Source organism: Haliotis rubra, unplaced genomic scaffold, assembly GCF_003918875.1.
Source record: "Haliotis rubra isolate DU_JTF1 unplaced genomic scaffold, ASM391887v1 Scf86, whole genome shotgun sequence".
Taxonomy (NCBI): domain Eukaryota; kingdom Metazoa; phylum Mollusca; class Gastropoda; order Lepetellida; family Haliotidae; genus Haliotis; species Haliotis rubra.
In genome coordinates this window covers 80044-97310 of record NW_025767590.1, presented here as the reverse complement: position 1 = coordinate 97310, position 17267 = coordinate 80044, and the positions used below count along the sequence as shown (strand labels likewise).

At 42.8% G+C, this 17267-nt stretch overlaps 1 protein-coding gene across 1 annotated transcript; it reads right to left on the bottom strand.

Moving 5' to 3' along the window:
* Positions 1–1398: 1398 nt before the first annotated feature.
* LOC124262913 (neuropilin-2-like) lies at positions 1399–17037 on the bottom strand. Its single transcript, XM_046697511.1, has 7 exons — positions 16879–17037; positions 13936–14002; positions 12093–12173; positions 8691–8781; positions 8262–8389; positions 6089–6247; positions 1399–2240 (listed from the first exon to the last, which is right to left on the bottom strand). Exons 3-7 carry the CDS (start codon positions 12157–12159, stop codon positions 1933–1935), a joined length of 753 nt encoding a protein of 250 aa, XP_046553467.1. The 5' UTR covers positions 12160–12173; positions 13936–14002; positions 16879–17037; the 3' UTR covers positions 1399–1932.
* Between the last annotated feature and the right edge of the window lie 230 nt (positions 17038–17267).

Sequence of the window (17267 nt, the reverse complement as noted above, 5' to 3'; positions counted from 1 at the left end):
CTGTGGATAAATGAGAGGCTTAACATATCCTCCATACTCATTCCTTCTATCCCTTAATAAAGATGAGCTTCTGTACCTTACATACTATTTTTTTAATATGGATTGTTTTTCCGTTCAAAAAGCACGATGACACTATTTAACACTCGATTTGTGAATAAAAGATAAAATGTATCCAGAAATGTGATTGTGGCCGTGGACTATCTCAGTTATCTCCAGGGAGTATTCATACTCTCAGTAGAAGGTTATGGCTTCACCATACAGAATGGAAGATATATCAAATGAAACATGATGACAATATCGAATGGAACATACGTCAGGATTGGATTTAACGCAAGCTAAACTATTTTCATGCAGACGAAATGACTTGACAACACTTTCTTTGTTTGAATTTCAACTATATTTCGTCAATTAAGATGGAAGCAAACACATCAGTTCAGTTATTTGTATTTCTGCATCGCCTCCCAGTTTGGTAGGAAATTTCAAACATCTCATAAAGCTTGCTTGGCTTACACTGGTCAGTGCTACATGGATATTATCAAAATAAATTTTGCAGAAAAACGAGTAAAGCGAAAGGAAAGAAATCAAATTATATATCGTCATTGGAAAACGGAGAAACACCAGAGAAGACAGAAAATTCGTATCTTTCATAATATGAAATTAACATTCTATAAAATGCTCACAATAATTTTCCGTGTACACATTTGTTTTAATGGGAACACATGCCATGCATATTTTTGTCATAGTTTTAACTTCCCGTGGGGGCGGTGGGGTAGTCCCAGTGGATAAAGCGTTGGCTTGTCACGCCGAAGACCCTGGTTCGATTCTCCACATAAGGACAATGTGTGAAGCCCATTTCTAAAAATGTCCCCCGCCGTGACTTTGCCGCAATATTGCTAAAAGCGGCGTGAAAACCACACTCACTCACTCACTCACTCATAAGTACCCGTGAAGATCCGGGTTAGAATTGGTCTTTAGTAACCCATGCTTGTCGTAAGAGGCGACTAACGGGTTCGGGCGGTCAGGCTCGCAGCGCTGACTTGGTTGACACATGTTATCGTATCCCGATTGCGTAGACCGATGCTCATGATATTGATCACGGGATTGTCTGGTCCAGACTCGATTATTTACAGACCGTTGCCATATAGCTTAGTGCGGCGTTTAACAACAAACCAATCAACCATAGTTCTAACCTTCCAGTGCAGACCAAGTACTGTTGTAGCATGACCGTTCCTCGCCTCCATGGACCCGAGACGATCCGGGTTAGAATATTGATCTTCAGTAACCCATGCTTGTCGTAACAGGCGACTAACGGGATCGGGTGGTCAGGCTCGCTGACTTGATTGACACATGTCATTGGTTCCCAATTGCGCAGATCGATGCTCATGCTGTTGATCCCTGGATTGTCTGGTCCAGACTCGATTATTTACAGACCGCAGCAATATAGTGCGGCGTATAAACTAAACTCACTCACTCGCTCTCTCCTCGCCTCCATGTGTCAGTGTGTCAACTGTAATACACGCCTTGTCACCCAATGAAAGCATGCATATTGACGTTGATTGATAACTAAAGGCAATATTTCTGAACGCCAGTTTGAACAGTATGCTTATTATAGCACAGATTGTCATTGGACTGTTGGACTATTGCTCTGCTCCTGCTTTGATTAGTGTAATTAATATGAAAATAAGGAAATGATCTACACAGCTTTGTAACCAATACGTGAAGATCCTTCCATAAACTAATTCTTTGTTTCCATCCAACAAGGTATTCAGACACATAGTTACCACATAAGACGAAAGTCCTTTGTCGTTAGTTTTTGAAATTCTGGTACCCACAGAAGGCACGGCGTCAGACAATTCATAATGGTTTTTTTCTGACTTTTGTTTGTATAATGCTGATTTAGCAAAAATAGTGCATTCGGTACAAACACAGATTTCACACTTTCCAATTACTCGAGACTGGGGACGGTGTTTCAACAAATGACGTTACATCCGTTTTACTTGTTTCGAAATCATCTCCCTGTTCAACACCAGAATCTTCCAGCCCCGATATACCGCTGATGCCTTGTCTTCTGCGTTGTAACATCTGCTTCATTTTGCCGGCCTTGACCGCTCTTTCTCTGGACTTCTCACGGTAGAACAGGTACGTCAGTGCACCGACGAACGTCGCTGTAACGGCCAGACTGACGACGATGAGGATGTAGTTGGCTGTGGTGTATACTGGGGGTGTGTTCATGATGGGGGCTGTGAACGTAATGATGAGAAAGTATGTATGAAACACTGAATTTGACAACATGAAATAAAGTGTTTGGTTTAATTCCTCTATAAAAGGGCATTTCAGTTTTATTTAGCTCAATGTGAGGAAAAACCTAACCTACAATGGGATACTTTGGTGAATGTGCCCGGAAATGACCTTGTCAAACAGATTAATGGGATCCTAATTGCGAAACAGTGTCCAGGAACCACGATCATATGATTCTGTCACATCTAAGGGACATAACTTAAAACAGGGGATTGACGTGAGGAAGTGTAGGGTTCACATTCAGTTTCATTCAGTAGTTGAAACGGTTGGTCCATTTTGTCATGGCACAGCATTATCGTTCCTTCCTGTTTTCTTCGACTTACGGTCGCAAGATTAGCTACAAAATTCTACTTTTGGTTGCTGAAAGTTCCGAAAGACGCTTAGATCTTGACAAGAAGGCATATTGAAAAACAATAAGTTCATTAGCGAAACGGTATTTTAGAGGAAAGCTTCACAGCAGCGCTTGACAGATTTGTTATGTTTAAAATAGTTAACGTGACATCGCTGCGCGGAGCTACTGAAGTCTGCATATCAATTAAAGACGTCACGCTTGATAACCAACGTAAACGACTGTGGCAATTTTGCCTGTCAAACTGATACACATTTAACGTTTGACTTGGAACACCGGCGGCCAATAAAGCATGTGTATTGACGCAATACTACGTGCTCTTGTTGAACTGATGTTTGTGATTTTCTGGTACAGTGTGGGTGCTTTCCACAAAACGTTCGTAGCGATTCGACTAACTACCAGAGCCACAACAATGCTAATACCAAACGACGGCAAACGTCCTCGCCAGTGAGTAAACAATCCAGACTGTGTGCTTAAATAGATTCCATTGAGCGTAAAAATCAAATATAGCGGTGAAAAATAATTCGTAAGATTCAAAGATAACACCAGGTGTTCGCGAAAATGTTAAAGGTAAAATATGTGTCGATTATCATGCATAACATAGATTTACGACAATCATACACAAGTCTGAAAGTATGAGATCAACCTAACAACAGTCGTATCTACAAAAAAAACCCGAATGTGTATGACAAACAGTAGGATAAACGACGACCATATGTCTGGTATGTTAAACTATGAGAGATGCAACAAGTGTACGTCCATATTCAACTTTAGCATCTGAAACAGTCGTATGTCTGTGTTAAAGTGATAGATGCAACAATGTCTATGTTAAACTATTGGATAAACGGCACTCAAATCTCTGGTATGTTAAACCATGAGAGCTGTAACAGTGGTAACTCTGTGTCAATCTTTAGGATCTACGACAATCACGTGTCTATGTTAAAGAGTGGTAGATGTGAAAATCCTATATGAAAGGCTCCATTAATAAACAAAAGCTAATACAATAATTACTGAGTGAGTGAGTTTAGTTTTACACCGCGTTTAGCAATATTCCTGTAATATCAGAGCGGGGGGACACCAGAAATGGGCTTCACACGTTGTACCCATGTAGGGATCGAACCCGGGTCTTCGGCGTGACGAGCGACCGCTTTAACCACTAGGCTACCCCACCGCCCAATAATTACTGAGCGTTATATTAACGGACTAGAAGAAAAGAATGAACCATACAACAAATGTATGGAGCAGCTAGGATTTCCAAAAAAGGTTGCAAAGTGAAAGTGAAAAAACCCCGATATGATAAGAAACAACCTCTTCTAGTCAGAACAGCAAAAACAACACATGAGAAGAAGACTTTAGTCCCAAGGACTGTAGTTCCCCTTGATATTATCTATTGTTTATGGTAAGTCCCATTTCAAGTGAAAATAAAAAGACAACTGATAGAGAAGACTAAAAAATATTAGCCGCAATAAGCATGAATTAATTTCATATCAGTCATTTTGGTGACAAGTGTTTTCGTTTCGTGAAAATATCAATACATGGTAATATCCGCTGTTTGAATGGTGCATACAGATTCAATGGACTTTACTCGTTGTTACACTGATTGACGTGGATATTTCACCACGTATCAGCAGCAGAATCTGTACCGCAGGGAATACTGGGTAACCAGATTCAGTAGGTCACTTGCAATCGACATGCCACATGCAGCTGCACTCATTAATATAAAAAGTCGAACTCATGATCCTTATCGTCTTTTTATCTAATGGTGTAGGGAGTAATGTCCAAAGTGTGGGGTGTTAAAAGTAGGTTGCTGAGTGTAGGTGCAGCGTGTATGGTATAGGATGTAAGGTGAAGTAAAATAGTGTCCTAGGTATTGGGTGTAGGGTGCAGTGTAGGGAGTAGCGTAGGGTGTAAGGTGTAGGAAGTAATACCCTTGGTATAGGGGGTCGGGTGCTGAATGCAGGGTATAAGGTGAAGTAAAATAGTGTCCAAGGTGTTGGGTGTAGGGTAGGGTGTAAGGTGTAGAAAGTAATACCCTTGGTATAGGGGCCGGGTGCTGAATGCAGGGTATAAGGTGAAGTAAAATAGTGTCCAAGGTGTTGGGTGTAGGGTAGGGTGTAAGGTGTAGAAAGTAATACCCTTGGTATAGGGGGCCGGGTGCTGAATGCAGGGTATAAGGTGAAGTAAAATAGTGTCCTAGGTATTGGGTGTAGGGTAGGGTGTAAGGTGTAGAAAGTAATATCCTTGGTATAGGGGGTCGGGTGCTGAATGCAGGGTATAAGGTGAAGTAAATAGTGTCCAAGGTGTTGGGTGTAGGGTAGGGTGTAAGGTGTAGGAAGTAATGCCCTTGGTATAGGGGGCCGGGTGCCGAATGAAGGGTATAAGGTGAAGTAAAAATAGTGTCCAAGGTGTTGGGTGTAGGGTAGGGTGTAAGGTGTAGAAAGTAATACCCTTGGTATAGGGGCCGGGTGCTGAATGCAGGGTATAAGGTGAAGTAAAATAGTGTCCAAGGTGTTGGGTGTAGGGTAGGGTGTAAGGGTGTAAGGTGTAGAAAGGTGTAGAAAGTAATACCCTTGGTATAGGGGCCGGGTGTTGGGTGCTGAATGCAGGGTATAAGGTGAAGTAAAATAGTGTCCAAGGTGTTGGGTGTAGGGTAGGGTGTAAGGTGTAGAAAGTAATACCCTTGGTATAGGGGGCCGGGTGCTGAATGCAGGGTATAAGGTGAAGTAAAATAGTGTCCAAGGTGTTGGGTGTAGGGTAGGGTGTAAGGTGTAGAAAGTAATACCCTTGGTATAGGGGCCGGGTGCTGAATGCAGGGTATAAGGTGAAGTAAAATAGTGTCCAAGGTGTTGGGTGTAGGGTAGGGTGTAAGGTGTAGAAAGTAATACCCTTGGTATAGGGGGCCGGGTGCCGAATGAAGGGTATAAGGTGAAGTAAAATAGTGTCCAAGGTGTTGGGTGTAGGGTAGGGTGTAAGGTGTAGGGTAGGGTGTAAGGTGTAGGATGTAATGGCCTAGGTATAGGGTACCTGTGCTGAGTGTAGGGTATATGGTTTAGGTATAAGGTGAAGTATAATAGCGTCATGGGTGTTAAGTGAAGCGTGTTTGGTGTAGGAAGTAATGTCCTAGGTGTAGGGTACAGGCTTTTCTGATTTCTTATAATTTTGGAATTAGTTTTGGCGGTATAATGACGAACCGACAGTGGTAAGATCTGTCATCCGTGACCTGATTGGAGTCCATGTCTGTCGGGGATCGTGAAGTGTAGCGAGCTGACGACCTCTCGAACGTCCCAGCTAAAGTGTTGAAGGTGTGCTCAAGTAGAGACTGTTGCACAACATATGTGCAACAAAGTTTTCCTTAACAGTTTCAAAGTAAAGTTATACCGACATGCATTAAAGCACAGTCTGTGCAATCTGAAAGGACGAACAACTCCTAGTGCTACCTACTGTTGTCGACACTCCAGTACTCCAGTGCGAAGCCTCTACTGGCATCTTCCACTTGCACGTGGAACTGGATATAGATGGACCCGGAAGTCGAGGTGACGTTTCCCTTGAAATGTGTGTCCCCGCACACCACCCTCAGGCTGGGGCTCAGAGGGCTGGGTCCTGTCGGGACAGATGTACAGTCATAATACTATATACTGTTAGCGTTTCTTTTCATATTTGTTTTGTGACGTTCAACATTTTACACTGAGAACATGAACAATAGCTTTTGTGTACATCATTAATAGCAAACGAAAACGTCAAGGAAAACATACTCTCGTTCGGAATTCATTTCTATTTATCCCGGCTGATTAAATTTCATTTTATTCTGTTTTTCCTCGATTGTTTGCATGGCTATAGGTTTTCGAAACGATATGAGTATGAGTATCGTGAAAGTATCATAAGGACATACACCGTCGTAACCTATTTTCCAATCTGTCGTGGATCTAAGATATCGTAATGTATTTTTAATACATGTAATGTTACTGACTGCAAAGCACAATAACATGATCTCCCCACTGGCCGTATAATGCATTATATTCTGTGCTATACTCATGCCAATAATGGTTGTCACCCCCTTCATTTGTTTTAATTGGAGAGGGTGTGTGGGGTGGGGGTGTTGGGGTGGGGAGGGGTGTGACAACCATTATTGACATGAGTATATAAAGACAATCGCAGTCCACGCTATGAAAATAATACTTACGCGTTGATTTCTTGGCAAATCTGATGCTTTATACAATTATGAACCCAAATTCACTTCCATGTTTACATCTCCTTTTTGAGCCATCACAATAAGGGTCTGGTTCTAGTTTATATATATATCCAGGTTACACACATCAGGAAATTCTCCTGGGACGTCTTTCTAACTTGACAACGTAACAGGCTTTCCAAGACGACGTAAGTTTACATGAAGCGTAACTTTGTGTAAAGTGAGGTATTACCAACGCAGACTGACCCCGTCATGATGTTATCTGTGTGTAACACAATTGCTTTGTGCAGCTAATCTAAGGTCCACGCTGCGCCGGTCAACCATTCCGTACCGCGGATCATTAATCAAACAATCTGAGATGCTGTAATCATTTAACAACACTCTTACGCTAGACATTTATTGATCATAATAATTACTGGCCATTGTTCGATGTTCTGTTTGCAGTTCTACCCAAATATCTCCTTACATCAACTGTTGACATATGGCGGGTTGCATGACGTGGGTTGTGAACATTACCAGGGACAAGAGTAATAGATACACGATCAGCTGATTACGTTGTCGCGTATGTCAACAAGACGTGTGCGGCATACATATCTCTTCAACACTGGCATAAACATATCAGACAGTAATTGGAAGTGCGGTTAACTCGATACGTTCGGAAACTAAACACAATTTGTCTTGACATACTGAAGGTGATTGTATGACGTTTAACCGTACTTGCTACTCTATGTTCAAATCACCGCATTTGCATCGTAAAGTATTGTGTCGTAGGGCCATACCGTTATGTGAAGTGAAAAAATATGGGCGAGAAATTACTAGGAATGCGGCACTCAGCAATATTCTGTCCGTAAATACTCAAGTCTGGATCCCACCATTTAGTGATAGACATCATGACAATCATTAACGAAGGCAATGGAACTGGCAACAGATCTTGTTAGTGGCATAATAAGGTTTGCTTGCTGAGGTGGAACCAGATCAAACCCGGGTGATCGCGGTCTGTTGGAAAAGTAAATTGCCAAGACGTATTAGAGACCTAAAACCTTCTTTGGGCAATATGGTTGTTCTGAAAATACCTGTATCCCCGATCCCATGCCTTGTTGCAGAGGAAGTAGTACACTTGTACCAAAACCACCGTATCACCCTAAATCTCACCCATATAGCATTTCTACAGTTGTTGGAGGGGAGGACCTCTGTTAATTATAAAACCAGGTAAGCAGACTACATTGTTTTGTTCTCCTTGGCGATTTTCAACACTTTTGTTTCCACATCATTTTTCTTCCCATGTACTGTGTTACTGATCACACATTCTGATATGCATGGAGTAGCTTTAACAAAAATCCCACAAAAGTGTCGTCCTTTTCTAAAGTATGTATTCTAAATGAATATTTCGCAATTGTAAAAACAGATGACACAAACAGCTCTCCGTACCATCCTTTACAACAACATAGTCTCTTGTACAGCTATGGGAGGCGGGGCCGAACCAATCAGTGATGTGGAACCGGATGACGTCATGATCCCTCTGCGAGAATATCATCCAGGAACACCTCTGCGGAGCACTGGAAGGATGATGTCAATTGAAACACACGTATTTTGTATTCAATAAACTGTATACGTGATGATGGTGGAGTAATATCTACCTAGGTGGTGTCCTAGTGGTGCCAAGACAACTACTTGTCTGGTGGTGCGTACAATGATTATTTCATAGTTGGGCTGCTAGTGGCTCATTGATGTGGTCATTTTATTTTTTCGAGATATTTTATAATTGATCCTCCTTTATTACACATTTAGGTCTCAATCTATGAGTTCTTCAGGACAGTACGTACTTCATTGCTTCAGTCAGCGGGTGTTTTCACCTACCCGTTTCTGAGAGATTCCATGTTGGGGTACACAATGCCTTGTGGGTAGGGCTGTGCTGTGAGAGTTTCCGCTTCGTTCAGACAACACTTCACTGAAAGTACGGTACTGGCATTATACAAACTCACCACGTTTACAACACGTTAGGAAATGAAATTAACCAGGCATTACAAAGGATCTGAAGTGGTCATGTTAGCAACACTTCACTGGAACGAAGACACTATAAAGGTCACGATAAAGGATGCAAACTTACTGATTTCGACATCTGAAGTAGGACACGGGCATTGCATGGGGCATTATTAATCTACCGATTCTGCTGCAGCATCCACCTACATTGGTCTTATAACAATTGCAAGTGGGTGTTGATTTATAAACCCTTCATCATTTATCCACTCAATGAGGAAATGAGGACAAAATATTATGAATTTCATCACTTTTATAACGGTAATATGTGTCAACGAGGCAGATAGCAATATCTCTCAGGTAGCTTGGTGGCTTAGATTAGAATAAAATGTACATGAAAAAAAGGCAAAAATACATGACAGTGTCTTGGAACTAAGACGCACTTCAGGTCCGCAAATAAAGTAATATCGACCTTCGTCATTGCTCATGAGACAACACCAATACGTGTAAACCAAAGGGAAGAAGAAAGGGTTAGCTGTCACCATTTGCAACTTGTCATACGAGTATTTAAATGTTTTCAAAAACTTAAACATCTAACTTTTCCAGTGGGAAGAAGAGACCCTTTGAAAACTTGGTAATTTCCAACGGGATACAGTTATTTCCCAAGTCAGTTCCCAACCTACCATTTCCCCACCCGACAATACCCGACCCAAATATATATTTGGCCAGTCATTTCCCCACCTTCCCGTTTGTGTCTGTTATTTCACTCAAATATAAGAATGAATAAACAGGAAGTAGTGTAAAATACATTTCATTCATTAATATTCAGGTAACTGGATTTTCTTGGCAACTGAGTTAATACATTTGGTTATTGAGAGCACTTCGATGGAACACAACACAATTTTATTTTATTTTCATATTGTTTACAGTGAGATGTTAAATGCGTGTAATCTTTACTTTCATATTCTAAATCCCTACACTCCAACATCTCAAAGTCTCAGTTAAAAGTAGGAAGTTTCAGATGTAATTTCTCAACTAATGATCAGTAATCGTTAGAAACACACTTCTTTCCACACAAAACCTTCAGATGCACTAAGTAACTCATCAATTTTGGGAGGTGTCTTCAAAGAGGTGGAGAAATGTCCAGGCAATAGTATTCTTGGGTGGGGAAATGTCCAGGTAGGGAAATGTCCAGGTGGGGAAATGTCCAGGTGGGGAAATGTCCAGGTGGGGAAATGTCCAGGTTGGGAAATAGCAGATGGGGTAATGACCTGGTGGGGAAATGGCCAGGTAGGGAAATGGCAGATTGGGTAATGTCCAGGTGGGGGCAGATGGGGAAATGTCCAGGTGGGAAAAATGGCAGATGGGGAAATGTCCAGGTGGGGAAATGGCAGATGGGGAAATGTCCAGGTGGGGAAATGGCATATGGGGTAATGACCTGGTGGGGAAATGTCCAGGTGGGGAAATGGCAGATGGGGTAATGACCTGGTGGGGAAATGGCCAGGTGGGGAAATGTCCAGGTGGGGAAATGTCCAGGTTGGGAAATAGCAGATGGGGTAATGACCTGGTGGGGAAATGGCCAGGTGGGGAAATGGCAGATCGGGTAGTGACCTGGTGGGGAAATGCCCAGGTGGGGAAATGGCAGATGGGGAAATGTCCAGGTGGGGAAATGGCAGATGGGGAAATGTCCAGGTGGGAAAAATGGCAGATGGGGAAATGTCCAGGTGGGGAAATGGCAGATTGGGAAATGTCCAGGTGGGGAAATGGCATATGGGGTAATGACCATGTGGGGAAATGTCCAGGTGGGGAAATGGCAGATGGGGAAATGTCCAGGGGGAAATGTCCAGGTGGGGAAATGGCAGGGGGGAAATGTCCAGGTGGGGGCAGAAATGTCCAGGTGGGGAAATGGCCAGGTGGGGAAATGTCCAGGTGGGGAAATGTCCAGGTGGGGGAAATGTCCAGGTGGGGAAATGTCCAGGTGGGAAAAAAATGGCAGATGGGGGTGGGGGAAATGTCCAGGTGGGGGGAAATGGCAGATGGGGAAATGTCCAGGTGGGGAAATGGCATATGGGAAATGACCAGGTGGGGAAATGTCCTGGTGGGGAAATGTCAGGTGGGGAAATGGCAGATGGGGGAAATGTCCAGGTGGGAAAATGGGTGGGGAAATGGCAGATGGGGTAATGACCATGTGGGGAATGTCCAGGTGGGGAAATGGCATATGGGGAAATGTCCAGGTGGGGAAATGGCATATGGGGTAATGACCTGGTGGGGAAATGTCCAGGTGGGGAAATGGCAGATGGGGAAATGTCCAGGTGGGGAAATGGCATATGGGGTAATGACCTGGTGGGGAAATGTCCAGGTGGGGAAATGGCAGATGGGGTAATGACCTGGTGGGGAAATGTCCAGGTGGTGAAATGTCCAGGTGGGAAATGGCAGATGGGGAAATGTCCAGGTGGGGAAATGGCATATTGGGAAATGTCCAGGTGGGGAAATGGCAGATGGGGTAATGACCTGGTGGGGAAATGGCATATGGGGTAATGACCTGGTGGGGAAATGTCCAGGTGGGGAAATGCCCAGTTGGGGAAATGGCAGATGGGGAAATGTCCAGGTGGGGAAATGTCCAGGTGGGGAAATGTCCAGGTGGGAAAATGGCAGATGGGGAAATGTCCAGGTGGGGAAATGGCATATGGGGAAATGTCCAGGTGGGGAAAATGGCATATGGGGTAATGACCTGGTGGGGAAATGTCCAGGAAAAGTTCCAGTTGGGGAAATGGCAGATGTAATGAGGTGGGGAATGTCCAGGTGGGAAATGGCAGATGGGGAAATGTCCAGGTGGGGAAATGGCATATGGGAAATGTCCAGGTGGGAAATGTCCAGGTGGGAAAATGGCAGATGGAGAAATGTCCAGGTGGGGAAATGGCAGATGGGGAAATGTCCAGGTGGGGAAATGGCATATGGGGTAATGACCATGTGGGGAATGTCCAGGTGGGGAAATGGCAGATGGGGAAATGTCCAGGTGGGGAAATGGCATATGGGGTAATGACCATGTGGGGAAATGTCCAGGTGGGGAAATGGCAGATGGGGAAATGTCCAGGTGGGGAAATGTCCAGGTGGGGAAATGTCCTGGTTGGGAAATGTCCAGGTGGGGAAATGGCAGATGGGGAAATGTCCAGGTGGGGAAATGGCATATGGGGTAGTGACCTGGTGGGGAAATGTCCAGGTGGGGAAATGGCAGATTGGGTAATGACCTGGTGGGGAAAAGACCTTGTGGCTCACACTTACCTTTGCTAATATGGTACGTCAGTGTGGCTAGGGAGACCGTGAGGAAAACCCATAGCTGCAATCTCATCTCTTCATGCTGCCCTTGAGGAAACAATCGTTATTGGTTACAAATGGCCGAGGATTGTGTTTGTATGTAAATAATTTCGTGAGATGCTGAAAGGTTAAGGGATGCATATGCTTCTTGTGTGTTAACAATAGTGATAAAACCCTGTTCACATCCATTCCAGATCTTTGCTAGAATTACTACGGTATCATGAGTAGATCTATGTCTTTATGAACCAGTTTATCAAAAATGTGTTGATACCAGATGCTCGCGAAAAGATGAGCGTATCGTGCTCCACGTGTGACACTCTTCTTAAACATATGCAAAAGCTACTCAGTTGGTCACGTTACAAAATGGAATGGTACAAGTAAAAATTGGGAATTGCAATATATTGTGTCGCTGATGTGTGGACTTTCCAGTTTCAGCAAAGAAAGGTATTTGACCTTCCCCCCGTGGATTGTTCACAGACCGCCGTCGTGGACAGGTGTGTTAGCGGATGTCAGGCAACAGGTTAACACCTACTGTTCGTTACACATTGTGTGTGGAAGGAGACACCTGTGCAGCAGGACACCTGGCTTCATCACTGATGTTCAATGAATCAGTCATGTCATTTTCATCATTATTTTGCAAATAATATGAACGGAATCTGTTTGGACGTATAATTGAGACTTATTAGTCTTTGACTTTGATATGTTCTGAATTTTCTAAGCTTGGTGAATAAAGCATCTCGGGTTGGGTAGCTGTTATCACAACAGCGTGGAACATGTGCAGTACAGATTCTAGCACTTTGTGGGGTTTTGGGGTAGCCTAGTGGTTAAAGCGTTGGCTCGTCACGCCGAAGACCCGGGTTCGAATCCCCACATGGGTACAGTTTGTGAAGCCCATTTCTGGTGTCCCCCGCCGTGATGTTGCTGGAATATTGCTCAGAGCAGCGTAAAACCACATTCAGTCAGTCAGTCAGTTGGGTTTTGTCCCATGCCGGAACAGAACCAACACTCCTAGAGTGAGACACCTGATCACCAGCACACAGAATCAGCTATGTAACGAACCCAGCCACCCAGGCTTCCACACAACTGGAAGTCTGACAACTGGTAGTCTGGATCAAACCTTCTTCCTTTGAGTAATCATAATTGGTTTGTTTATTACAAATTTCCTAAAGAGGTAAAATCAATAACTCTTTCATGAAATATTAAACAGAGTGAGACCAAAAACAGACACCTTGGATTATGAGGGACACCAGATCAAATGCTACAACGATCTATCAAACCATTACAACAATGTGTGAAATGAATATACCATTAGCCCTTTGCTTACAAGCCTCGATCTGGTCCCATGTGTTTCGGTTAACGGCCCAAGTCAAGCGTTTTATCATGAAATATGAACATATGAAACGGAGCTAACCGTTAGAAATAAACTGGTTCCGCATTCCATGTTAATGATCGTGTATCGATCTGTAATTCCCTTGATGTCCCCGGCCCCGATCTGTCACAGCCATTGATCACTGATCACCGACAGCAACGCTCTCTGAGTAACTAAATGCCGATTCAACGCGTTTTAAGGATCCTGCAATATCATATAGCAGCAGTAATAAGTTGCTTGCTTTCTTCTTTGTCATTTAATATCAATGTACCTAGTCTCGACCTAAACAAGAAAGTAAAACCCTTTAGATACATTTCCCAAATTAGTTCAACAGGATGCCCACAGTTAACGATCCAAGAATGTCCCCAATACAGACAGTTCACTACACCTTTGCAATACGGTTTGTTTTGTTTCCATGACAACTTGAAATAGCTAAATTACCTTATGGTAGTGAATTGTTTTCTCGCCATCCAAAGCAGCACTGTGTCATCCAGAAAGAGGGAGAAACCTGTTGGAAATGACAAAAGGCACATTAAGCACAATGTGCTTAAAATGTAAACTAAGAATAATAACATGTCCCAAAGACAAGTAGACAAAGAAACACGCACATGACACAAGATAAATATGTAACTTATATTATTCTTTCAAATGTTTTGTTATCAGTATTACCAAAGCAGTACCTTTTCCTAATGAACAGTTTATTTGAAAACTAATTAAATTTAACAAAAGTAGGACTATTCGACTCGTCATTAGAATTCATTGCTGTTGTGAGCACTGACCGCAAATCTTACAGTGGTTCTCATAAACGTTCCAGCCACTACCTTCCCCTCAAACACACGGACCCTGTCGTTACGGTTTCTGTATATTACTATGTATTTTTCAATATCCTTTCTGTTCCTCACTCTATCCTTACTCTATCCTCACTCTATCCTCTATACGTGTCATCTCTCATGACTCGGTGCCTGACCACTATCGATTTCCAGTATATTTGCAAAGAAAACCAATCGCTCTAACACATTCAAAACGCCCAGGCAATACAGCACAACCATGTACAAGTTCCATTTGAAGCCGGACAATCAAAACATGAATACACAATCTAACTAATCCCACTAAAAGCTCCCAATATACGTTCTAATGCGTACTTACGGCACAGAATAACAAGAACGTCGGCTAAACGATCTGTTTGGTATAATTACTTCTGCCAAAGAACTATTGAGGCATTGATCGCATGCAGAGCGGGTGCATTGTTACTTGTAATGGCTGTTCACTAATAGACATCTGCATGCACATTGGCTGCAGCTAACCGGGCGTGTCTGTCATGCTCGCATGTTATTAACTGATAACACAATGTTATTTTTATTACGTAAAGTGATGGCAAATCTCCTCAACAGGGAGGTAAAGGTGGGTCCAGATTCCAATCATGGCTTTAGTTATAGTTCACGTGACTGTAAGAAGGAAAAGAGACTAATTACAATTTTAACCGAGTTTGTGGACATGGAACTTGGTGTTCAGTCTAACAAACTCACTGACTCTAATGTCATTTTTAGGTGCATAGATGTGAGTCATATAGCACAAGATTCAACGTCAAATCAACACTTACAGTTTCACATCAACAGTGAAAAGATACTTCAGTGTGGTATTACCTTTGATGTGTTGAGTTTTTTTACTTATCAAACCCGTCGTTTCCCTAGATAACCAGACATGGAAAAGGACATATGTTTCTGAACATTCTCATTTTCACACATGATTCCTGTACCATTCAATGAAGCAGCTGTAATACCCCAGAGATGGTTTGTAAATAGCAAAATACATACACACATTTTCTGTCGACAGTTGATTACCAGAGGTAATTTTTCATGCCCATGGGCCTACCCATTGGCGATTAAGTTTATATTTTGGGCCTTAGGATGATGTCAACACACTGTACCAACGTACCACTGTAACAGCCTTACTACTCGATTGTCCCCATGACATTTTATTTTTTTAATTTTATTATTTTCTTCAAATTAAATACTTTCGTCTTGCCAAAGCGACGGACAGTTTCCGGACAATGGGTGTCCAGAAGAAACAGGGCAAGTTAATTGTTGATACCAAAGGTGAAGGCGTCCATATTAGGTTATGAATCAGTGGTGACAACCTCGTTAATCCAGGTGGTTCCGACCCGGGTCAACAAATGTCCGGAATAACAAAATATCCCCTTTTTTATTAAAAAAGTTTATATCTAGATCGTCCTGAATGCGAGATCTCTCGAATTACTGATATTGGACTTGCGAGGTTATAACTGTCTGTACTTACATTACTATATTCAAAGTATAAAGACAGCGGACACTAGAATTTCAATGATTCATAAGGACTTCTGGATTATATTTCACTCATATTGTGCACAGCATATTCTCTCATCATTTGCAACTTTTGTATAATACATGACTACGCGGTATAGACGTAAAAACACAAATATTACGTTACTTTGAATGCAGGGCTTCTGTTGCTCGCAAGTAAACAACATATGCTTAAAACATATTACGATAGTTTTGCAAGACAGTGTGAGGCTGTTTAATGTTCCGTGTTCGCACCCACCCCTACATCACATATTTCGAAGCTGCTGTGTCAGGGAACCTTACTCGGATACTGCTTCAGTACAGTTCTTTCCAGTGTAAAAAAAGGGACCAAACACTTAATCACATATCTTTTTTCTAGGATATCCAGTATGTCAACCGAACAAACGGAGAGAGTCTCTATCACTAACACTAACACTCATATACCCAATATAACGATCCCCTGTAAAGCTGCACCCTATAGCTATATCGACCGCCTCCGTGGTGTAGTGGTTAGAGCGTCCGCCCGGAGAGCGGAAGGTCGCGGGTTCGATCCCCGACCGCGTCATACCAAAAGACGTTAAAATATGGTACTTGTTGGTCCCTGCCTGGCGCTCGGCATTAATGGGTACAACAAAGACTGGTCGGCTCGGAGTCAGTATAATGTGTCTGAGTTGGGTATTCATGCTTCACTGCAGCATGGTATCTCAGTGGGCTAGCACTATTAAACCAGCTTAAGTCTGGGCTAGTACAAGCAGCCGCACATACACATACACACGCATGCACGTCGTCATATGAGCGAAATATTCTCAAGCACGACGTTAAATCCAATTTCACCTCACCTCACCTATAGCTATATCGAGCGGTACTCTGAATGGCATTGTTCCCTAATACAGTCCAATAAAACACAACTCAACAACAGATGGCAAATCATAAAAATCAGAAACTATGAATCAACAGCGCAAGTTGCTACAAACCGATATAACAACACGAAACTTCGGCTACTAAATCACAGTCATTAACAACAGACGGAGGAGAAGGACGCTTAATGACAACATCTATTACCAACCGTGATGTAGACTCTCTTATTCCAGTGTGGATGCTCAGGCCACTACTCCACACTTGCTTGTGTGGCTCCAGACCAACATGACATAATGTCCCAAACTTACCACTGTCCGGTGCAAAAAGTCACTCATGTTTTCTGTCAATAAAAGCTATTAACTATGGCATGACCGTGTCAAAGCATCGATTTTCGACATCCAACATGTGTTATTGGGTCCTTGGCAACAGTTGAGTGAAAGCGTTACCTCTGCGGACTCTTGACAACGGAAGCGAGACTATGCGAGTATTAACGCTAAACAAGGAGGCGGGTTTTACTGTTAATTTTCCTTATCGATGTGCGCGGGAATCAACAATGCGCAACCTCCGGTAGAAATGGAACTAAGTATGATTATTGTC